This window comes from Genypterus blacodes, unplaced genomic scaffold (genome assembly GCF_046128005.1).
Source record: "Genypterus blacodes isolate CSIRO-AG114 ecotype Tasmania unplaced genomic scaffold, CSIRO-AGI_Gbla_v1 ptg000042l_1, whole genome shotgun sequence".
Classification (NCBI taxonomy): Eukaryota; Metazoa; Chordata; class Actinopteri; order Ophidiiformes; family Ophidiidae; genus Genypterus; species Genypterus blacodes.
Window position 1 is genome coordinate 161,690 of NW_027466855.1, and position 24,685 is coordinate 186,374.

General features: G+C 46.5%; 1 protein-coding gene across 1 annotated transcript; it reads right to left on the reverse strand.

Annotated features, from left to right (window-relative positions):
* Nucleotides 1-2: 2 nt before the first annotated feature.
* Nucleotides 3-16,028, reverse strand: LOC142999251 (EMILIN-1-A-like). The gene is made up of 12 exons (XM_076148713.1): nucleotides 15,208-16,028; nucleotides 7,523-7,639; nucleotides 5,838-6,046; nucleotides 5,651-5,750; nucleotides 5,423-5,531; nucleotides 5,171-5,335; nucleotides 3,788-5,071; nucleotides 2,972-3,386; nucleotides 2,470-2,595; nucleotides 2,300-2,317; nucleotides 2,057-2,191; nucleotides 3-1,963 (listed from the first exon to the last, which is right to left on the reverse strand). Exons 1-12 carry the CDS (start codon nucleotides 15,339-15,341, stop codon nucleotides 1,644-1,646), a joined length of 3,132 nt encoding a protein of 1,043 aa, XP_076004828.1. The 5' UTR covers nucleotides 15,342-16,028; the 3' UTR covers nucleotides 3-1,643.
* Nucleotides 16,029-24,685: the final 8,657 nt, after the last annotated feature.

Sequence of the window (24,685 nt, forward strand, 5' to 3'; positions counted from 1 at the left end):
GATGAAAGTGAGACTGTTGAGATCAGCTGTGTAAAACTGAGTATCTGTATTTGAGGCACATGTGGCAAAACATACAAAACATTCAGTACCTGGCATAGTAATGTGAAGTGGCAAGTCATACAAAACGGATGAAAAATATTTACATTCTTTTAAACTTGTACAATGCATTTAAAAATACAATAGAAATCCACTCCCACACTGAACTGGTTTAAGGCTGAAATACAGTAAGAGATGAAGAAGAGAAGGTGTCACTCAGTTATATTAAAATATGCAGAATGAGCTTATCCTGATAAACTGATGATACAGTAATTTATGCATGCCTTTCAACATAGTGTGAATATAATGCAATATATGCTCCAATAGGTTGTATCATATCCGTTAAGCAGCTTAGAATGTTCAATGTTCCTTTAAAGAATACCTACTATAGTACAGTTTCTTCTGGAAACATTGATTAGACCTCCATGCATAGTTCACTATTTGTTTTCTTAGCTTTACAATATCCATTGTCAGATGAACAGATATTAATGCCTGAGCCATATTAGATTAAAGGGAAAATGCACCTTTCTCCTCCAGGTCATCCTCCTCCTCCTCCCCACATATTTCTGCGCATAGCTAATGTGTGTTTGCCAAAACATTGTCTTTGTGTGTTGCTGTATGATTTATAAAATCCTGTGGTTTGGTAACTGGGCCACCATTGACTTCATTTGTGCATTTCCTTGTAAAAAGACGTGGTTTGGACTCTGGCCCTCCAATCACACTGCATTTCTTTCAGGCCGATTGGCTTCAGTCAGCATTACGTTTTTGGAAATTTGCTTGTGGTCAAAAAAATGTGCTTTCAAAATCCAAACTGAGTAGCAAGAACAGAAACCACCTCAGAAACGCACAAAGGAAACAAAATGGATGCAATAACCTCCAAACAAATATGGTGTGGGTGTTTTATAACACAAACAGAAGATCCTCATTCTTTTGTGGTTTACGGAATTCTGTTTGATTGATACAAGGGTGACTTAAAAGGCTATTTTATCTTGCAATAATAACTAAATAATTCAAGTTTATAGTGCGGTGTGAACATATGGAATCATAGCATAATCCTGCAGTGGCATTTCTTTCCAACAAAAACAAATACCAAAGAAACAAATGGCTCTTTGCACAGTAAAAGGCCCTGCACACACACTTAATACCCACATGGGTTTTTATTTTCACTTATTCTGACTGATCGGACCTCTTCTCTGGCCTGTATATACACAGTGCTTGACAGACATGACTGTGACTCTCCTGATAGGTTTGTTTAACCTGTGGGACAACACACCCATACAAGATTCTGTAAGGAATCAGCCTGAATAACTGAAAACATCTGTGTGTGTGTGTGTGTGTGCAGGACCCTCACTGTTTTATTTAAAGCTGTGAAAGACAAAACACATCACTGTGGTTGAAAAGAAAAATGTATTTCCTTCCTTCTTAGCACTTAAACTCAATATACTAATAAAAAGGTATCCTGCTGAATGAATCCAGTCTTTCAGTCTTTGCAGACATTTTGTAGGTATGTCAGTCAATAGCTGCGGTCTGTTTCAGTCCAGCAGACCGCTTAGAATCTCTTGGTGCTCAAAGTTTCATCCAGATAAATCACATCACATCTCATCCCGTCATTTGCTCTCATACAGCAGCATCCCACTGAAGATGGTCAGGGGTTCAGAGGAGAAGGCCAGCTTGCCAGTGACGAGGTCAATGCAGACGGTGTCTCCTGCTTTCATTGGTAGGATGATGTTGAAGACGGCCAACGCTCCTGGAATGTGTTGGGCCTCTGCCATGGGCTTCTCCAGGCCTTCAGGCTGATACCCAGCTGAGTCCACTCGAGCCACACCGCTGTTGGACTTAGACAACACGGCTTCAATCTTCACATTCTTGTGACCGGTTAGGATGCCACTGAAGAAGTACTTCCCACTTACAGGCGCAGTGAAATAACCTAGAGGACGGATGCAGAGGACAAAGAGTCAGTAGGTGATCACAGCAAAAGCAACAGGGTGAAAAGGATTTGAAGTGCAAGTTCAAAACTCACCAGTTCGCGGGTTGTAGGCGTTATTTTCATTGACGAAGATCTCATTGAATACAATGGTTCCTGCGCTGTTCATTGGCCGAGTGAGGGCAGCAGAGAAAGACAGGCGCGGCACGTGTGCGTCTGACCCGGCAGGACCTGATCATGGGGGAGGAAAGGAGAGCAGGAGTTATTTTGAAGCAAAACCCACAGGCATCAAACAGGAATCACTGCTTTCATCTTCTGCTTAGTACGAACAACACATACCCTCCTCGCCTCTCAGACCTGAAATGGAAGATGGAAGACAAGAGGACATCAGTTTGTTTTGTTATTCCTATCACATTGTATCTACATGTCAAGAATTTCACAGATCAAAAATAAGTTAACTTGTAAGTTTGTAAGTCACTTCAACAAAAGCAACCAAAGTTAGTCTTTACCTGGGGGTCCCACTAGACCCTGCTTGCCCTCTTTTCCTAGAGGTCCCACCCTCCCTTGGGGTCCCACAGGACCCTGGGTACCTCTCTCGCCTCTCTCTCCTCGAGGGCCTGTTATGCCAGGTGGACCTGTGATAAGACACATCAGGAATGTTTGGTGAGACAGCACAGCTGGGACGTACCAGACTGAAATTCCTCTTTACCAGCTTTGGCGTTCCTTAGAGGAATTCTTAGTGGAATACAAGAAAACCCACAGAAAGCCAAGAAAGCCTAAGACATCTAAGCTGGACCTACTCAGGATGTGCACTTTACCCGCAAGTTCACTAAAACTATTCATTTGACAAACTGCAGGCTTAATAGAGTCTTAAGTGAATGCCTTTAAGGATGATACCCTAAATTCTTCCTTTGGTCTATTTTCTCTCTGCCCTGACCTTGCCTCCATTCAAATGAGCCAAATCTCTTATCCAAAATCCAGATCCCAGGCCCTCTGTCCTCTGTGACTCACCCATGAAGTCTTGCTCCACAAAACTGTGGAAATCCTCGGCCAAAGCCACAACCGAAGAATTCAGCCTGTGTATGTCGGAGTGGACGTTCACCAGCTGGACGTTCTGGATGTCTTCAATAAGATCTCCTTGAGACGTTACCGTGACATTGAGTCCATTAACGCAATTCCACAGGCCAGACACGTGTCGGTTCAGGCCGTGCTTGATGCTCTCCAGGCTCACTGACAACGAGTCAAATCGTCCGCACACTCCCTCCATCTTAGACAGTCTCCGGTCCAGGCTGTCGCTAGAGCGCCGGCACTCGCTGACCTCCGTCACATAGTTGCTGGTGATGGTTTTGATGTCTTTGCCCAGGTTGCCAAATTGAAGCTTGGAGTCGTCAACAAAATCTGTCAGGTTCTTCTGCAACTCGATCACCTTTTGGAGAACAAAGATGTTGGATATAAATATGTTCAAGTCCCTTTAGTGATTCATCTTCCTATGTTGAATATTGATCTCTATAAGCATATGATCTCCATCTCTAACACACTCAAACCCTTGAAATGCATTCAAATATTTTCATAACTATACTAACATTATGGGAAAATATCCCGAAGCTAAACACAAAACGTGCTTGATCTCTATCATGTTGCTATAAGATCCACGAAGAAAAATTGCATTTCAATGTTCTGTTTAATAAAACAACACACACATCATCACCAACTCCATCACTCTATGTTGCTTTTTGGTGAGATTTCTGATAATGTGTGTCAGTAAGTTTAAGTTTAAGCTAATAGCAGCAGTGTTATCTTCATCTTCATCACATCACATCACCTCACCTCAGCCTGGATGTTGTCCTTGGCGTCTGTAAGATCGCTCAGCGCGTTCCCTTGCCCGTGCACGGTCCTTCCCAGGCCCCTCAGGCTGTCATTCAAGGAGTTGAAGGTGACCATGACCCCACTCAGCTCTCCTTGCAGAGACTTCAGATCTCCTCCTAATTTTCCATTATGGACTTTATGATCATCCAAGCCTTTTTTCAGATCGTTCATGTTGGTCTTACACTGTCCCGTACACTCCTCCACCTCCTCTTTCAGTCTTCCCACCTCCTCCTGAAGGTTGGAGCACACCTGAGAGCACGTGGACTGTTCCGAGTCGATTCTCTTCCGCAGATCTGTCACTTCGGCCTGGCACTTGCTGAGGCCGCTGCTGGTGGTATTGGTAAGCGAGCGCAGGTCTTCTTCTACGCTGCTGCAAACAGAACAGTCTTCCACATCTCGGCCCAGCGTCTCCACTTCTGTTACGATCTTGTTGAATCTCTCGCCGTTCTCTCCTGTCACACTCTTGATCTTTTTCACATCTTCTGCCAGGTTGATCACTCTGTCAATCAGTGAATCTCCCGACACAGACAAATCTTTTAACCTGGTGTCAAACTTCTTGATTTCCTCCTTGTTGGCCACAACTCTCCATTCGATGGTTTTGATGGTGTCATCAGTCTTTCGGCCTTTTCCGTTCGGCCCACATGTTTCATTGCACAGTTTGATGGTGGATGTAAGACGTCTGTCAAGGATAGTGGTGATGTTCTCCAGCTGACCTAGACGTCGACTGTGGTCAGTGACCGTGTCACTCAGCACAGAAACGTCCAGGTCAATCCTGCCGATCTTGTAACTGTTGTCATCCAGCCGAGTGAGGACCATGTTCCGCAACTGAGTGACCTCTCTCTGGACATTATCCTTCATATTGTTCCCAGTGTTGGTGCACCTCTGCTCTGTCTTCCTCATGGTGTTATTCAGCCTCTTCTCCACTTCTCTCAGTTTGCCGTTCAGCCTGTCCTCTGTCCCTCGTCCCCTCCCTCCTCCTCCATTTGTCCCGGGCAGCTCCTTGTCCAGCCGCCCTTTGATGGTGTCACACTTGTTGTCGGTGGAAGTCACGCGGACTTCCAGGTCAGTCAGCTTCTTCTCCAGTTTAGTGACTGTATTGCAGCAGCCCTGGGAGCGCTCTGTCTCTCTGCGGAAGATCTCCACCGTCTGCCTCAGGTGCTGGTCCATGGAGCTGTACAGCTTCTCCAGGGCTCCCATCCTCTCCCTGTCCTGCTGCTGCTGGCGCCTCAGGTCCTCCACCCCAGCCTACAGGGACACAGATCAGTGGGGGACAATTTTGTAACACACTGACACTGTGAATATGTCAGGTTACTTGTATTAGCTTTCACATGTCATTGTCTTCACCTGGCAGGAGGAGCAGGACAGAGACACTCTTCTCTCCAGCTCTTTCAGAATCTCCTCCTTCAGAGTGTCCAACTGGTTCCGCCCTCCTCTGCCTGCTCCGTCCAGTTCATTGCCTCCTCCGTTCACCAGATGGTTGTTGATGGTGAGCAGCGTCTGGTCATGGACCTGAACAAAAGAAATGTCAAAATGAATTAACATGGTTGCATGGTTGCATTCCAATTCTAGAAAACTGTGCAGAGTAGCAGATCTTACCTGTGTCCTGTTGTAGAGCTGGTCCAGCTTGTTCTGGATGTCATGGATGGTCTCCTTCATGTGCGGCTGGGCTGCATCAGCGGGGACACCGGCCCCACTCAGACCAGGCCTAAGCAGAGGGTTTGAGATGGGACGAGCAGAGGTAAGCTTGTATGTCGGCTGTTCCATCTGATTGTTTTTTTAATTAACAACATCCCCAACATTCCCCAAATGCCAACATGTACGTACAGTCTGTGGTTCATGCCGTGGATTGTGGACTGCATGGTGTGAAGGTCTTTGGACAGACTCTGGATCTTCTCTTCCAGTTGTCTGATTTTCTCACTGTCACCTGAGGACGACGCAAGAACATCATTAATTAAAAAATGTGTGAAAAGAGAAGGGAGTTCCTTTATCTCCCGATGTCAAAGGGTCGTACCGCTTCTGCTGTCTCCTCCCCTCTGTCCGCTGCCCGTGTTGTAGCCCGTCTGCGTGACACGAGTTCGCCCGGCGTTAACCTGAGTATCCGTGCTTCCCTTTGGCGGGTTGTGGCAGTCTTCGCCCGAGTAACCATGGCAACACTTCCATTCCATCTCCGTCACCATTTTGTAGGCAACCTTGTACCTCGGCCTCCTGTACGTCCGGTAGCTGAGAGTGACACAACAACTCCACTTCAATTGACTTCTAATCCAACACTTTGGAACATTTGGAAGATTCTAGAACGTTCTCATGTTCTTCATGACACACCACCGTATACTGGTGACATTCATGTGCACTGACTCATTATTTAATGCTGGGAAGTAGTTTGCTGATGATCTATGCAGACATGTAAACATCAAGATATTTCTGTCTCATTTTCCAAAGCACCAACCGCTATTAAATCTCCTTTTCTTCTCGTCTTCTCACGTAAACATTCGGACAGGAAAATGTTATATTTGGCAGGGTCTGGAGTTTTATTCATTATCATGTTATTCAGCTCTGTCTCACAGTAACAATGCAATAAATAGACCAGAAACTCAATGAAGATTTATGGCAGCGTCACAAGCACGTTAACAAGGCCCCGACTGTGAGACTTCAACAGGTTTGCTCCCCTTCACGCAGAGCCGCAAGCATCACTCTGCACACAAAACCAGCCTTTTCTCTGCCATAGAAAAGATTTCATCTTCCAGCACCCGACTCAGAGAGAGCGTGAGAAAAAGGGATTCGACGTGCTCTCAGAGGAAAAACAAAAACAGGGCTGGGAGAGATGGAGAGAGAGGCGGAGCGGAGTGGAGCTGGAGAGAAAGGGAGAAGGTGAGTAAGAAAGAAGGGAAGAAAGAGAGAAAGAAAGAAAGACAGAAAGAAAGAAAGAAAGAAAGAAAGAGGCCTTTAAAGAAAGAGAGACTGAGTCAGAAACAAGATTGTTTTCACAGGGCAGGACGGATAGACTGCGGTGCTTGGAACTGATGTCGACCTCATTCTTAGCATAGCCCAGGTTTAGGCCGAGGCCCCTGGCAGGCAGAGGGATCAGGCAGCCAGACCAGCCAGGGACAGACTACATGGCAAACACTGCAACATTTTGATTCAATCCCACAGACACTTAGGGAGTTATTCCTTTCAAGAGAAACATCCACATTTGGGGAAATCATTAAGTCACGTCTCAACTCAATACACTTCTGAAGTTCTCCAGGTCTGCAGCAGACACTGGAACGGGTCTCTGAAGCTGAGATCAATGAATATGAGACGGGCCGAAGTGTTCATCCGCCTGCCAAATACTGAGCTGAAACTGACTTTGTTGATGTTCTGGCTGAACACCGAGCAACAGCTACAACTCCAGCTACGACCAGGCCCAAACCACTTCCTGTCCAGGCCTAAATCTCTCCTGAGAGACTGAAAACAGCTCAATGAAGTGAGTATCTACAGACAGGAAGGGGAGAGGAAGAGGAGAGGAAGAGTGGGATGGAGAATGAATGTACAAAACTTCTGTAGACCTGAAAACAGAATGTTGGAGGAAGCAAGTTGGAATGCAGATTAGATTCCAGTGGCGGGGCGAATCGGGGGAGATGTTAGATACGAAAGATGAGAATGGTGTCTTAGTGTGTGTGAGTGTGTATGTGTGTGTGTGTGTGTGTTACAGATACTCACGCCACTCGAGGACACTGACCCCAGGCGCAGCGTTGGTAGTCCGGTTTAATGTACGTCTCCACCCCGTCCTCCATCACGCAGCTTATAGTGCGTGTCACCACATAAGCGCACCAGTTCCTATGAAATCACACACACACACACACACACACACACACAAGCAGAGCCAGTGAGTCCCTGTTTTACTTTGTGAACTCTGGCAGCAGCTAAAACAATGAAGAAGTACTCAAGTGGATAAATAATAATCAATAATCTGTTCATTTGTTGACATTGGCGATCCAGATCAATATCTTAAACGTGGGACTGATTGTTATTCTGTGCAGGAGAGATTGTCTGGCAGTGCTACTGTCAGATCAGTTCAGGATAATAACCGTATGATTTGTACAATGGCCACCATTGTGTGCTTCCCAAACTCCCCGCCGTCTAACCCTTGCACACACACACACACACACACACACACACACACACACACACACACACACACACACACACACACAAACTTACACACAGCCAGACAGAGAGACAGACACACACATCTTTGTAGCGCTTCTTATGTTTGTCTTGACTGAAATTTCATTTTGTGCAAGTGTGGAACCGGTTAAATCATTTAGATATGAAGTATTTCCCGTGATCCTGAATCTTAATCCTAATGAACTTGACCTTTAACCCTTAATCTACCTAAATCCAATTCATATCCATTCATCTAAATCCTGATCCTGTGAGAGGTTACAGCTGTGGATAATGATTTCAAAACAAACACAATAAAAACATCAAACGCAAATATACTAAAAATAAAATGGCCAGACATACAGGAATACACACACGTACACACACGCTCACACACACATGCTACTCAATTTGTCGCGACCTCCTCGACCCTCAGATGTCTGTGTGGATAACACTGAGGACAGATTTAGGACACAGGCGTCCTTTTGTCGCTTTCAGCCCCGGGACAAGACAGTCGTCCTCTGTCATGGTTCTCATATTGGCAGCGTTACCCAGCAGTCCCCTCGTCCTCTTCATCCTCGTCCTCGTCCTCGTCCACCTCTCTCCGCCGCGCTCCCTCTGCAGGTCATTACGGCCAATTAGTGTCACTCCCAAATTCAGCTGAGCAGAACTGTGGAGAGTTTAGGAATACAAAGTTGGGAGCGCACAAGAAGTTCCTTCATGCTCGGGAGTCAATCAACCCCCCCCCCCCCTCCCCTATATCTCTCTCTCGCTCTCTCTCTCTCTCTCTCTTTCTCCTCCACCCATCTTCATTCATCTCCTCCTCCCTGTTCAACCTTTGGGGTTACTGTACGTGGGAAAGTGAACAACAGGTCTGATGAAGTGTCAGGACTCGACTGTGGAGCCTGGACTTTTGGGTCATGAGGAACATTCTTGAAGAAAAAAGTGGGATAAACGTCAGGTTTGCTTCAGATTCCCATAATAACTTCCAGTATTCACTTCTTTCTGTGCAAATTTGTCGTTTTGATTGCACATGAAAGCCATTTTGCTGACTGTGGGGTTGAGCTTGTTTGTATATTGCAGTGTATCATGTTGCTTTGATGCTGACTTGAAACCAACACAAGTTTCCGGCCTGATTCATCTCGGCCTCTGGGTCCAACACAGGACAGACATGACTTAAGTGTTCATGCATCCGAGACGTGCGGCGACTTCCTCTGTGTGTTTCCACTGATTTGCGGGTTCATCAGCGCTCCACATGTCCCTCCTTCTAGCCGTTACACTGAATTGTGTTCTGCTTCCTCTGTGGTCCGGTTTGTGTATTGCAGAACGTTTCCAGAAGATCTTGGAGGAATCCCAGTGATTTGTCATGCAACATCACTTCAAACTTCAGTCGACCAGATGGTGGCGCTAATGACATTTAAGATATATTTCATCAATCAAAGACACTTTTGGAGGGATGGAGTCATACTTGGAGGGATGTTGGCCCTTTGCTCTGGTTGCCTTCTGTTATGTGAAGCTTCGCTGGGTTGCCATGTTTGTGAAAGAGGAATCAAACATCTCCAACATCTGAACTCCACCCGCCGCAGTAAATCCAAACGGAGCGTCGTCTCGCCCCCCCCGTGTCGTTCCGAGCTGTTTCTTTCCTCGACACGGTTGATTCAGTGAAGCAGCTCTGCCGATCTGTTAACCCCGACCTGCCGACTCTCTGGGTCGCGTAGATAAAGAGCAAAGCTGGCAGCGTTAGCACCCCATCGTCTCTGATGGAGAACAGACGCCGCGTTCAATGTAAATAAACCCAAACATCTTTCTTTTTCAGTGTTGAGAAGATACAGATGTGGGTATACACACACACACACACACACATGCTCACACGCTCATACGTACATAAGCAAACACACACCCTCCCTCCCTCTCTGTGCCTTCCACACACCCACACCTCCCGTCTCACTTTCCGTCCCTCCGTCGTGAGCTTTCCACTCCGGTGAGACACATGAGAGAGGCCTTTATTGGTGAGAGGATGACTAACCGTGAGCGAGCGAGAGTGTCTGTGTGAGCCTGTGTACTTAGGCATATGCCCTTCAATTTACAGGGTGTAAGTACACACACCCCTGCAAACACACTTTCTCTTCTGTAGCAAAGCCTTTTCTCATTTTCCCCTCTAAGCAGCGTGAAGTGAAACGCTCACAACAGTAATCCAATAAACCAAACGGCCGGAGAGAAATTACTCAGACCAAAGCCCCTTAATTTAACATGAAACACGACGAGGAGCACACACAAGCATCACAGCTTTATATGAGAACTATACCAGACAGTTTTTCATTGAGTTTGGTGATTTACTTTGGAAGAAATGTACAAAAATGATGAAAATGCTTTAAAATCTTACTTCTCCAGCTTGTGCCTTATGGTTTTTGTTCAAACTTGCTTGAATTACATTGAATTTTAATAGTTTTCTCTGCATTTTCACCAACTTTCCTCCATATTAGATCTTAACTTGAGGTCACTCCACTGTGGCTCCAGCTCAACCAAACACTGAGTGAAGGACGACGCTAACAGAAGCTTTGTCAGACAGAAGCAGCCGACTTGGTAACACACACACTCACTCACGTAAACCAAGACTGCGACGCTTTCTTTCAAGTGTTTTACGCTATTAATGTTTTGTTTTCTTAGCCTTTGATGAATCACGAGCATTAACTCTGTAAACCAGGAGCCCAGACTGCATCATCAGTCTTCGTCACCCGACTTCACTCCCGATACTCTGTGGCCTCTGTGTCGTCTGGCTACTCATTTACAGTCACACACACACGAGAGAAGGCAGAAAACAAGCACGCACAAGGGTTACACGCGTGTTTTCCTGCAAAACACACACACACTCTGCGGTCATCACAAAGACCTGACACGAGCAAACGACCCTCTTTTGTTCCCTGTCTCCCTGCGGACGGTGGAATCCGTGTCTTCTGTCCGTTTACAGAGTCATAACTCAGCATGAGAGGAGGCCTTACATCTGCCTGAGCTCATTTCACTACGCTATAAAATCAACTTCCTTATAACACCGCAGACAGACGAGTCATTACCGAGCAGGAAGCCAGGATCTGCCCCCTCCACCCCCACAGAGCAGGTTTACTCTACTGAAGAACCTCTCTGCATGGGAGGATTGTGGGTAAAATGGGTACATTCAGTGGGAGTGGGAATGGGACAAAGGAAGCAGGTTGAGGCTTCCATTGTTAAGGGATCTTTCATTTTATCTTCAAGGGGAAATTCAGGCTGAGGCCTGAATGGATTCTGTGGACAGACATTTGAACTCTGACCCGCAGAGGTCAAGCACCCCTTCCATGTCCTTGTAAAGGTACACCCCTGCACACACACAGAGAAAAGCACGGCGACTGACAGGTAACACACACAGACACACACTCGAGTGCACTCACGCATGCTTGAGTGACTGCATGCCAGGAGACACACACACACACACACTCAGAGAGCTTTCTTCCAGCCTCTCTGTTCTTTCTTTATAGGCAGTTTTACTCACTCACACACACACACACACACACACACACTCTCACACACACACACACACACACACACACACACACACACACACACACCATTTTCCCTTTGGACATGTTCCAACATCAAGGGACAGCGTGACTGTGTAAACTCTGCTCTGATTGTTTAGCCTGGAGGTCACAAAGATATACAGAATGTCCATGATACTACATTATTGCACAGATACGACAGTGTCCGTGTGTGTGTGTGTGTGTGTCTGTGTGTGTGTGCAGGGGTTTTTATGGGCCTCACTTGGAGTTTAACCATTTATGGAGTCGTGTGTCCGAGCTGTGACTGTATCATATTGACGCAGTCCAATAACAAAGAGTCTCTGCACTGAAGGAGTCGTTATAGTTAGAAGTAGAAGTCTATATTTAGCTCTAAAAACACACACATCAGCTGATCCAAAGTGGTGGAAAGCAAAGCATCGTGTTCTGGGACAGGATGTCTGCTTCTCTTCATTTTTCACTCGTGAGGATGAAAAGTTTCAGCTCTTCACTATTTCCATCAGGGCGAAAGGTGTCAACGTCTTTGCAGCGTCCTGAAACTTTATCTAAACAAGATTAAAGAGGGGCTTTTCAAATGCAATGCATGCTGGGAAGTATGTTAATTGCGTAACAATGCTTTGCGAGCAGACTGGATCCCCCCCTTTATTTCCCCCCTGATTTGCATGACGATATGCAAAGGGCCGTGTGTTTGCTGCCCTAATTAGCAGAAAATCACAGATAATAATGAGTGAATTTGGATTATACCCAAGGTTTGGTTGAAGCATTCCTGCGCCCGTTTCATCGCCTAGCAACAGCAGACTGGCAATGTTGTGCTTTTTACGGTACATTGCAGGATAAATACAACGAGTTAGCAGTGGGGTCGATCAGTTCTTTGGGGGTTGCGGTGCTGTTTTATTGACTGAACTGCATCATTTCAAATCCCCTGAAACCAGAATTCATGGTTGTAGTTTGCAGCTGAAGCTCCTAAACGCTGAGCTAACAGTTACAAATCACTTGGATTAACTTTCCCTTCCTGCGCCGTCCAGCGGCCAACTAATAGCTAATGGCTCTGACCAACATTAGCCTCTGCAGGGATTAATGCTAATAATGCGAGCAACCACAAGAGTGAGCGACCAAAGGCTGCATCATCGCCACAGGAACCACTGGGCTTGATTGCCTTGCTCAAGGGCTGTTTGATGGCAGTTATTAAGAGAAGCTCAATTACAGGCAATTTTTCCCTCTCCGTGCAAAGGTTTCCCTGAATGGTTTTGGGGCCATTTGTCACACACACACACACACACACACACACACACACACACACACACGCACACACATACACACTCTTCTCCACCGTTTAAAGGATAATGACCTCCTTAAATACTCTACTACTGTTACAGGATATACAACATCAGTGAGTATCAAGGTTCTGTACTGCCAAAGTGTATCATTGTATTTCTTCGGTGTGTGTGTGTGTGTGTGTGTGTGTGTGTGTGTGTGTGTGTGTATGTATGTGTGCAAGTACTAATGTGCCATAGGAGAGAATTTGGGACATCTAAAACTAAAGCGATGATGATGATGAAGATGATGATGAAGAAGATGAAGATGAAGATGAAGATGAAGATGAAGATGATGATGATGATGATGATGATGATGATGATGAAGCAAATACAGTGTCTAGACTTTTCACCCTCAACTAGTATGATTTTGTCACCGTTAGAATCAATCATCAATCACAATCAATCATCAATATTGACATAATCGACATATTCTTCTTGTCTCCCTGATAGTAAGACTGTGAATAAGCCAAACCAGACCACTTGAGCCAGTCCACCTGTATCTATTCTTACACGCACACACACACACACACACACACACACACACACACACCCCTCTGCTTTGTCTCAGGCTGATTCTGGCAGCACATGTGTCAGACAGTGGAGCTCTGCGCCTCCTTCAAGTCCTCTCTGCTCGTCTCCACTTCAGCCTCCGCCACTTAAGAAATACTTCACACATCTGTCAAAACAGATCAATTGAGTTCAAACAGATGTCAGAGAGGCGAACCGCAACGCCACAGGCCAGCGCATTCTTCTCCCCAATGACTCAATATGTGTGCGGTGTGTGTGTGTGTGTGTGTGTGTGTGCGGTGTGTAACGTCACATCCCTCTCAGCCTTCTGGTTCGGGCCGGGCGCGAGGCATTTAAGGACCCCGGGCCTTCTTCACCTCTGCTGTCAGCCTCTCTTTTCTCTCGCCTCCTCTCTCCTCCCTCCCGTTGTCTCTCTCTTTCATCCTGTCATGTCGCGCCCGCCCGCCCGCTCGCTCTTTCTTCTCCCCCGCTCCTCTCTCTCTGTTTCTTTCACGCTCTTTGCCCTTGTCACCCATCTTTGTTACTTCTGTCACGTGAAGAGGTTTTCCCTCCATTGTTCTCCTCACTTACCTCATCTTCTCTCGCCCCCTTGCACGGCAGCTATGATAACCTCAGATGTTTTCTCTCTCTTTCCTCTCCACTCTCCTCCTCTCCATCTCTTGACCTCTTATCTCTTCCCCTCTCTTTCTAACATGCTCTGGAAATCTCTGTTTGACTTCTCAGATTTTCACACTTCCACCCCTGTCTCACCTTTCCACTCTTGTCTTTTTAAACTTTCCACCTCGCGGCTTCTTTATCGTCTCTCTCCCTCTCTCTCTCTCTCTCTCTCTCACACACACACACACAGTAGCTGCAGACCCAGCTTCAATCTACAAACCACCCAAAGAGGTCCGACACCAATGCCAACACGCAGACAGCCGGCAGTAGCAAACTGTGCTGTGATGTGGACAGAAACTTCATAGAAGCTCATATTGCAGAAGCTCAACTAGAAAGAGGCCAAGTCTGCTATACACACAAATACACACACACGCACACACGCTTTAAGTATAAACATATGCAGGCAGACACGTACCACATGTGAGAGAGATACTCTGTCATTCATTCACTCAGTCTGTCAATGCTGGCTCATGTATTAAAGCCAAACTACAGACGCAAGCAAACACCTACGCCATCATCATAGTGATTCAGACAATATTTGAAGCTTTACTCATTCATTCAGTCAGCAAACACAAGCGCTGACGCACAATCAAACCACGCACACACACACACGCACTGGTCTTCTCAGCATACGAAGGTCAGAAGTTGTTGACAGTGACAGTTTTATGAGCAGTGACTGTGTGTGTGTGTGTGTGTGTGTGTGTGTGTGTGTGTGTGTGTGTGGATGATGGTATATGCTGACACACATTTCCCCCCCAAAATATGATGACAGCCTAATGAATCATCTCCTCTGGTGACCACATGTTGTGAAAAGAGTGTGTGAGTAGATCATATGGATTCCAGGCTTGAGAGCATCGCTGTAAATGTGGTGTTGACTTCTGGAATGATGAGGAAAAGTCCCTTCAAACATTCTCAATATGGTCTCAAACTTCATTTAATTCAACCACATTGCAATTGTTGTGGACCCTAGGAGAAGTGTCTCGCGGACCGACGGAGGACCCGTGAACCTCACTTTGGGGAATCAAGTTTTCCAATTAACACTGACGTAGCTTTTCTGAAACGACTTCCGTGCTTCTTTGATTGTCGTCTTTTGGAGCCTGTGTGTGTGTGTGTGTGTGTGTGTGTGTGTGTGTGTGTGTGTGTGTGTGTGTGTGTGTGTGTGTGTGTGTGTGTGTGTTCCGTGTCCCCTCACCTGTGTCTGCTGGCCGCCCTCTGTCCCGTCTGCAGGCTGGACTCTGCGTATCCGAGCCCGCAGCTTCCCGGGAGCAGCGTGCAGGCGAGCAGGCACAGCAGCCACGACGACGGCGGCGGTGGCGGCGTCTCCATCCTCCGATCCGGCGGGTTACAACCGCGCAAATGGCATTTAAGTCCCCGGGAGGAATAAAAAAGAATCCAAAGGAAACAATCCGAAAACAAACAAACCAAAAAATAAATAATGTCGTCACTCGGGTTTGTTTGTTTGTTTGTTTGTTTGTTGTCTTAACGCGGACGTGATGAGGACAAATGAAGATGAAGAGTCATGTCGCCATAGGGTGAGAGAGTCCCGCAGGTCCCAGCAAGAGCATGAAAGAGCTCAGACTGGGAGCTGAAGAGCTGAGGAGAGCCCTCTCTCTCTCTCTCTCTCTCTCTCTCTCTCTCTCTCTCCACCTTGCTCTCTCTCTCTCTCTCTCTCTCTCTCTCTCTCTCTCTCCACCTTGCTCTCTCTCTCTCTCTCTGTCTCTCTCTCTCTCTCTCTCTCTCTCTCTCTCTCTCTCTCTGCCCTCCCTCTACCTCCTTGCCCTCCTCCTCTCTTATTTGTCTAAATTCATCTCAATTGTGGTTCTTGCATATACAGTGTCTGTATGTACAGTATATGTGATAATGTGTGTGGGTGTGTGTGTGTGTTCTTTCCACATTTAAAAGCAACCGACTTCAACGCTTTCTCTTTTGATCAGCATGGCAGGCTCCATCTGAAAAAGCAACATTTCAGCCCTCTTGGGACACACACACACACACACATGCAGTATATTATGCACACATGTACACACACACACACACACACACACACTGTATAAGAGTGATGTTGTTGTACTTCAGCGGCCCAGACAGCGTTTAACTCGTCGTCATGAGTTACGCTGCGACTCATTCCCACTTCCTCCTCTTTCCCGTCAGGATCCTTATCCAAACGGAGCAAAACACGTCACGCCGCAGCAGCAACAGCAGCAGCAGCCGCTTTCCCGTCAAGCGGTCTTAACTTTTAATCACATACCCAAAAATTCCCATTAATTTCCCAGAGATGTGGTGTTGTTTTAACATCATAATAACACTCTCACACTGCTGCTCATCCTCTGGCAGAGAGACGGACAGAAGATCACACACACTTTCTTCACTCTGAATACAGAACTCCACACCGTCTGTGGCATCAAAGAAAAAACACAAATCCACAGCAAAATCGCTGTAAAGGCCTTTTTCTGTTTTGTCTGGAGTTCAGTCACTCTAAAGAGCCTTGGAGAGCTTCTGCATGACTTAACCCCGTGATTGCTTTGGAGTTGTAGCTACAATATTGGTGTGAGGTCTTCTCCGTGTCCCTGAACGGCCCGGTTGATACTTTGTCTCCCGTCTCCTCCACAGTGAAATGTGTCGGCTCAGCAGTACTCCCATCATCCCATCATCCCATCTGCCCCGCTAATGAGATCCACCCTGACTCTCCCAACTGCTTTTCTTACAAACTCAGTGACTCCCTGCTGAGAGCGTCGCCGGGGGCACTGACCATGACACACACACAGGAGGATAGTTTGTGTAGTCTTTTCACTTTTTGTCTTGTTCTTTGGCACCTTGACTCGTCACCGGAGAGTCACTGTCGGCGGCGACCTCTGGTATTCTTGCAAAGTCGATGCCTAGCGGTGACTAACCTTTGACCTTTTTGTTGCATTGCTTCCCGTAACATATAAGAAAATAAAGCAGTTTTGTTTGTTCACGGTAGTTTTGCTGGACATTACTCACTTTAAGCTCCCGAGCTGGTTACTGTACTCCAGTAGCTCTGGCCAGTTGCCGGCCAGACTAGCCGGCCCTGTTGGTGATAAGACTTTAAAAATAATGAGACTAGACGTAGGTTGTGATACGTGACACAAACCAGACGGCGGGAAGAAACAACGATCCCAGAACGCGCCGATTATTACTCACATCCTTCTTTGTTAACCAGAAGTCTAGGCGGACAATCCAGTGTACACACCTACACACACACACACACACACACAGTAGCAACTTGTAGCAAACTTCAACTTTCAGCCGAATTCCTTATCTAATTCCGGCACAATCATTCTGTAACATTCCCAGAATCTGATGTGGAAATTATTCAGGAATTCTTCTGCACTATTTGTCTTTAAGCCACAGGTGTCGCCAGCTTATCTGCTGCACATTTCAAACAAAACCCCGCACGTTCAATCTTACTCAACCCAGCGGTCACGCCAACACAAAAACCTTTAAAGCCGACCCGGGAATATTTCTGCAATGATTGCAGTCGTATTATTAAATCAACACAAAATAGGAATCAGGCTCTGTATGACAGTTAAGTATGAGAGATTTCCAGGAAGGCTTGTGTTGTCTTGCTCCTCTCTGTATTTTCTCTGATAGTGTACGTGCTTAACATGCCTCAGATGCCTACAGGGAGGACAGCAATCCGGCTTCCATTCATACGCGGTTGATGAAGCTGTCTTCTCTTTGACAGGAAGACGGAAGCTGCGGATGAGATGAGAGAAACGCCTCCTGCAACAAGCGCCAGAATTGCTACACAGTTTAATACCCAACCTAATATGGTCGTTTTCTGTGTTTCTGGAGAAGCCGACTTGGCCGTATTCTGGGCCGTACGCGGATGGACCCCGTCAGCTGTGTGCTGTCGCTCGGGCCGCTGGACTCTTGACCAAAACCCCTTGTTGGAAGATTAACATTCCTCCTGAGGGATTGTGGGAGGGGGAGACGGGACACTGGTTCCCTGCCATTATAAATAGGCTGGATTAGGACATTTATAGACAAACAAAACAAACAACATGGCTGTTTTTGTTGCAGCAACATACAGCACGTGTTGATGAGGACGGCGTTCCTCTACACACACACACACACACACACACGATCAGAGTTGTTTATCTCTGAGCATACAGACAGAAGCTATTCTTTTCATTTCTATCCTATTGTTCCTATTGTGCCCGGCTCCTTTTCTATATACTCCCACTACTTCCTCCGCTGTCTTTATCTCAACTTTTTGTGTGTGTGTGTTTGTCTCTTTGGCTGGTGCATGTTTCTGACGCTTTGTGGCTGCCATGTTGACATTCTTGGCGGGTTGGCCTGCATTTCACATTTGTGCAGGTCAGAGTGTTTTGTTTGCTTTGACTATAACGGGAGACCCCCAGTTGTTATTTCGCACTTTGGAGGAACCTTTAAAATGCCTCTGCTGTTGTGTTTCGCTCCGCTGCACAGAAAAGACTTGGGGGTTGGTGGGTGGGTGGTGGTTGATGGTTGGTGGGTGCTGGGCGCTGGTGTTTGTGGAAGGCACTTCTGTCAGGCTTCAGTAAAGCTCCATACCTATTTGACTGATTGATTTGATGTATTTCGGCCTTTTCGCTGTAGGATCTGAGGCCTCTGCGCTTACAAGAAGGACTACTTCTATACATTACGTTGCAGGCATGTGTGTGTGTGTGTCTTCCTAAGCAAACTGAGGTTCAACATATGTACACACAGCACGCTCATGTTATCCCACATCATCTTACACGAGGACATATGAAGGGATTTTGCTTTACAGAAAACTTTACTTAAACTTTACTTAAAAACAAACTGTTGAGTCGATGATGTCATTGTGAATCCTCAGCGTTACTATTCTTAGTCCAGAATCTGCTTGTTTTTTTTGGGCTGAAACAAACAGCATAAGTCAGTGTGTTACCAATAAAGCTCTCCCACTCACATTCCAGTAAAGTTCATGTAAATATATTGAATCTCACAGCTCTGATAGCAGCACCTCCCCAGCAGCACACACACGTTCATTAACCTCCATTAGGAGAAAGTAAAACTGTGCAGACTTGGCTGATTTGTCTGTGTTATGCCAGGAAATGGATTATACTTTATGACGCCGAGACGGGGGGGTCGAATTGAAGCGTGACTTATATTCCCGCTGCAATAATCCATAACCTGGTGCTGAGGGGCCTCGGGCGGCGATCGAGTTATTACTGCGCTATTAAAGTGATTAATGCTGCGCTTCATTTGTTTAATCCTGCTGAAGTCACAGTGGAGGTCAGTCGGGCTCTGGTAGCACTTAGCTGTGAGTTTTCCTACAAAATCAGATTACTACCATGAAAAAGAAAACAACAAAAGCAGCAATAACTACTCATACGTCTTTCTCTCTCGGCTGATAACGTTCCAGCACTTCCAGCACTTAATGGTCAAATGAGTCTGATAGAAATTGAAGGTCGAGCCGTCTCTATTTTTACAGAGTAGCTCGGAATCAAAACTTCACACGCCCTTGTTTTCTCTCCATAGATAATGTCGTCAATAAAGCAATAAAGACTCCGTCCCGGGGTCGAGGCCCTTTCTATCTATTCGGCGATGTTGAAACTTCAGTCCCAGCGGCAGGGGAAGCGAAAGATGCCGGCCGGGGTGGAGGGGAAACGATTTCTCCGTCATTATAGTGATTACCCCTCGGCCCTTATCGCCACGGATGTTTGTCTAAGAAATCCTGCTGTAGTTATATCAGTGGTGATGGTGGTGGCGTTGTGAGGATGAAGACGTCTCCTCCTGGCTCTGTCTCGCACATGCTCATTCATTCCTCAGTCGGCGGGATTCAACCCGATGCTGTTGCTCACTCTGAACGTTGGCGCCCTTCTGAAATCAGTTGGGTGAAACCAAATCAGGCTAAAATCAGGGTTTAGACTTTGTGCAGTGTCTACCTGTCTTTCCTTAATTATTCTATAGACTTAATAGCTGCCATGTACATCTTATGACGCCTCTTTTTTCAGGGCGTGAATCCCCTGTCATCAGGCGAGATAACGGCGACCTCCTGTGTGGCCTTCGCTTCGAGAGCTCATAAACAAACCACGAGGGAGTTTCAGCAGGATGTTTATGGGGATGTGAGGTAGAATGAATTAGGAACCACAACGGTTTAAGCACAGGGGTCTTTACCCATTACACACACACACAATCACCCACACACACACACACACGCACATGTGACAGCAGAGACCCTCTAGAGTTATGCACATCCTGCATTAACTCAGCGTCCTGCAGAGAGACACTCAAATTCCAATAAAAGAGGTTAGCACAGCCCGTCTACCGCCCGCTTCACTTCAGCAACATTGCCTTTATATTGTTAAATAACTTTTACTACAGTTGTTTAATTTCAGTGTGCACTGTAAATACACCATTAAAAGTGTTTTCACACACTGTCTGGGGCACGAGAGTGAGACGGGGAGGAGGTTTTGCATGAGAGAAACAAAGAGACAGATGGACGGTATAACGCAGGCCGAGCACCCATCTGCAAAGGTTTAACCCCGAACCTAAATCAGGAGTCCAACTCTCAGCGCCGTCCTGCCCGAGACGCTGCACACACACACATGTTCAAAACACGGCTGCAAATAAAAACAACACATTTACACAATTCCTGTATTTATGAGCCTTCCACTTGCTGGTTAATGTTTCCCATCTGCACGTAGTAGAAGCTGCACGCATCTTTGCGGCGTCTGTTTTATCGATGTTGTGCTCTCCCATGGGAAAATCAACGCCTGCTCACGTTTGAGGGCAAGTTTGTCTTTATGGTCTGTAGTTATTTTGACCATTTAGGTGCTCTTTCAGGGGGACAGAGTTTCCCTCTGAGGTTAGCGCTCATGGGAAAACAAGCTGAAGTGCATCCAGACAGCAGCTGCTGCAGGGGACGCCATGCGGCAGAGTGAGAGCGCTGCTGCTGCGGACAAGCTTGAGTTTGAGGTTGTTGTCTATGGGGTCGCTTGTTTGTGTGCCACTGAAGCATAAATGATTGATGTTGTTGGAGCCACAGGTATGCGTGGGCACACACACACACACACACACACACACAAACAGGGAAAGGATGCACGCCAGTTTGTCATTTACACTAACTGGACTTGACAAAAGCTAAATATTTAACACTCGGCACTTCTAGCTCAACACTCCACTGGAGATCATCTTACCAGCTTCCTGGCTCGCTCGTCCGTTTTTAATAGATTCCTGCTTAGTTGACAATTAGATGCAGCTGTGAGTGCAGCACCACGCCAGCCACAGCAGCCCCCGGCCCATTATCACACCAACACACATGCAGCATACAAATCATTTCTCTCTTTCATTCTACATGAGGTCAGGGCCGACGGAGTCACGGAGGTTTGCAAGTGAAAAGAGCTTTTTCTGTTTTGAGTTATTAGCACCACTAATAGATCGTAATTCTGGAACGTTCTACTACTCTTGCTTCTGTTTTGCATAACGGTTTACTTGGAATCACGCTGATATTCCAAAATCTTGTGTCAGATAGAACATTTCAAGGAAAAATCTGGAATATTCTCCTCTCTCCCTCTGTAATTAGTTTCCATTCCCATCTGTTTCATGTTTCTTGTTGCACACCTGGAGTTTTTCCTATTTGCTGTGAGCCCTTTGGGGCAGTGTGTGTGTGATATACGGCGACACAAATCAACATGACTAGACTTGATTTAAAACCTGGCAGAGTGACATCTTAGAGTTAGAAATGTCACCGTAATAAAAGAACGAGGAGATTTTACTAAAATTCCACCTTAAAGTTTCAAAACGAAGATTTGAAAGGAGTTAAAAATCCACGAACTTGCTTCCAAATTCCCTGAGGAGGAAAGTAAGAATTTAACGTCCCCTGGGGCCAAACCCAAGGTTGGCTGCGTCGGGATGTTTTGCCCCGACTCGACTGTTCAACTGATTCCCTTGTGTACCGGCGAGCCCGGAGCAGCAGGTTTAATGAGCGCGAGAGTTAGGAAAGCAAAAGGACTCGGGCGAAGAAAGCACTCCTTTGTGTATGTGTGTGTGTGTGTGTGTGAGGGAGAGAGGGAGAAGGAGCGAGAGAAATAGGGGAAAAAGAGTTAGAAATATATTGAAATGTGTTGGTGTGTGTGTGTGTGTGTGTGTGTGTGTGTGTGTGTGTGTGTGCGTGTTTATAGGAGTAGGCCATCCAATAAACCACCGTGTAGCGCCGCCCCGTCAGGTTCAAATGAGAACTCGGCAGAAGGCGGCAGCTCCACACTGAAATCCCATCCAAACCAAACACTCTGTTTCACTTTAGATTCCCGCTACTTGGGAATTTTTGTTTTGTCAAAGGGCCCCTTTGTCCCCGCTGACGTGTATTGATCTGGTTTATGCATGTGGGGAGTCCAAACTGACCCGGGAGGAGGAAACAGATACAGCCACCTGAATACGCACGCTACCGATCAGTAGCTAAAGTCGATTATTGGCCTCAAACAGAATCCATTTTAACGACACTGCAGAGGTTCAGAAAATGAGTTCTTAATTCCCTCTAAGATGTGTTTCTACGATGGCTATTAATACACCAGTTCTCCCTTCCTCGCCTCCGCCTAAATGAGTGAGACTGTAGGTGATCAGAGCCCGCACCGATCCGGGGTACAAAGCCCAGCATTCATAGGTTCACGCCCACGCCGGTGACAGCATACAGAGAGCACCGGCCAACAGGATGGAGGGAAACACACAACTGAGATTTCACGGCAAAGAAAACATGAAAAGCATTGAATGAACAGTCGCCCTCAACACACCCGAGAACCGTTTGAGAAAAGAGAAGAAGTGAGCGCTGTTATCAAACGTCCCGCAGCTAGAATAGGAGCCGGTACAGTGGTGAATACTGTAGTGTGTGAGACTTTCTGTCGACGCCTGGCAGAAACACGGGAGGGTTTTCACTCCCACTCCTGAAGCTCGCAGGAGTTTGAAGGCACTTATACATCAGATTAGGGCCTGGCGCTGCTTTACATCAGTCCCTTCCATCTCGTATGTGCAGTCCACTCTCTAACCCTCCACCTCCTCCTCTCGCTCCTGTGCATGAGTGGTTCTGTCCGTGCCAGGAATGTCGGTGAGAGGCAGCTGTGAGGAAAGAGCCGCCACCTTGACCCCAGGAGCGAACCTGCTGATAGACAGGCCTCACTGCGCTCTCTGTGAATGAGATCTCCTTTTATCTCGGAGAAAAGACCCTGGACTGGAGTGTTCTTATGCCATGACATTACATCACCACCTCCCAAATACTACACAGCTGCCAGATCTGATCTGATAGCGATCAAATGAAAGCAGCCGCAACTTTCTGGACTGAACCCAGTTGGTACATTTCACCAACATGTAGCTTATTGATTGTAAGTAAGTGTTTATTTGTAACGGTGTTGTTGTGTGTTGTGATGTTGCCACGCACTTCAGCTTAGCTCTAGCGACTGCCCCTCAAAGTACACAACCCTGCCTTATATGCTTCCCTCTGCCATGTGTGATATATTGTATATTCTCACTGAATCAGCGACTCGTTCAAATGTTATGGTAAAGCATTCCTTTGACGTGAGCTTATTCTTTCTTTCTGCTTCCACACTGTACTTTGGGAATCTCTCCTCTCACTCGGAGCTGCATGGGAGCTGGTTGATGAATGCCTGCCTGGGTTATAAGACCGGAGCTCTGTGAGCGGGGGTGTGAGTGTGTGTGGGAGTGTTGGTTCTGTTCGGTGTGTTCCTAAGTGTCTAAACACTGGAGCGGTTTGATCCTGCGTCTAACCAATTTATTACCAAAGTCAAACCAGGGAGCAAATATGTGCTGTGTGTGCTGCTGTGGGTTACCGTAAAGTGTGTGTGTGTGTGTGTGAATATGCAGCATCGCTCTCAGAACCCGTGTTAATGCACCAGTAGCCCTGCCCTCTCACAGCAGGGAGAGAATGATTGACAGAATCCAGCTACCTGGTTTACTTGACCTTGCCCTGCCATTAGCAGCTGATGAGCTAAACCCAGATTGTTTGCAGGGGAATTTCATTTCCCCCGACCCCGTTATTGCTTCTGGAACTCATTTCTAACTCATAAGCAGCAGTGCATTGAGACGTGTTCAGCTCCTGTGCCTTGAGTCTTTGGTTTACACCGCCCCAGCCTGTCCAACGCTGGAATAGAGTGGAGTAGAGTGGAACAGTGTCCTCTGCTGCTCCAATGCTGCTGCACCACTCCTAAGAAACATATAAAATAACTTAGATCAGTAACTTGAAGGCAGAATCCTGCATTGGAGACACACGGGTGGCAAACCTACAATGGAAGATACAAGAAACATTGATAGTTTGACATGTAGCTGGGTATCAAGTTGAGTAAACTTTGACCTCTGATCTCAGTCTCATGCTGTGGCCCAATAACTCAAAATCATCAATATGAGGAAGAATTCTAAGTATTTCTAACTATAAGACACACACGTATGTACCTGGAGGAATGTGCTGTTATGCAGGCGATGTCGTCCTCTCTCGCTGTTGTCCTTACGTCTCCGGTTTGTCTTTATAGCCTGTCTCCATTTTTACAGCTGTGGAGCATTTTACTGCAGTGCAGCATCTCCAGTGGTCCATAACTCTGAGAGGGCAAATTAAGAAACTCTATGTGAACGTTCAACATGAGTTTCTGCTGCCACTCTCACACTGTTGTGCTGTCTGTCAACTGAAATCCTTCACTGTC

Excerpts from the sequence above, each read along its gene's own strand:
- LOC142999251 (XM_076148713.1), bottom strand. The coding sequence starts at position 15,341 with ATGGAGACGCCGCCACCGCCGCCGTCGTCGTGGCTGCTGTGCCTGCTC. Across the intron at positions 6,047-7,522 it reads GGTCAGTGTCCTCGAGTGGC|CTACCGGACGTACAGGAGGC; the intron begins GTGAGTATCTGT and ends TGTCACTCTCAG. Across the intron at positions 1,964-2,056 it reads CGCCTACAACCCGCGAACTG|GTTATTTCACTGCGCCTGTA; the intron begins GTGAGTTTTGAA and ends TCCGTCCTCTAG.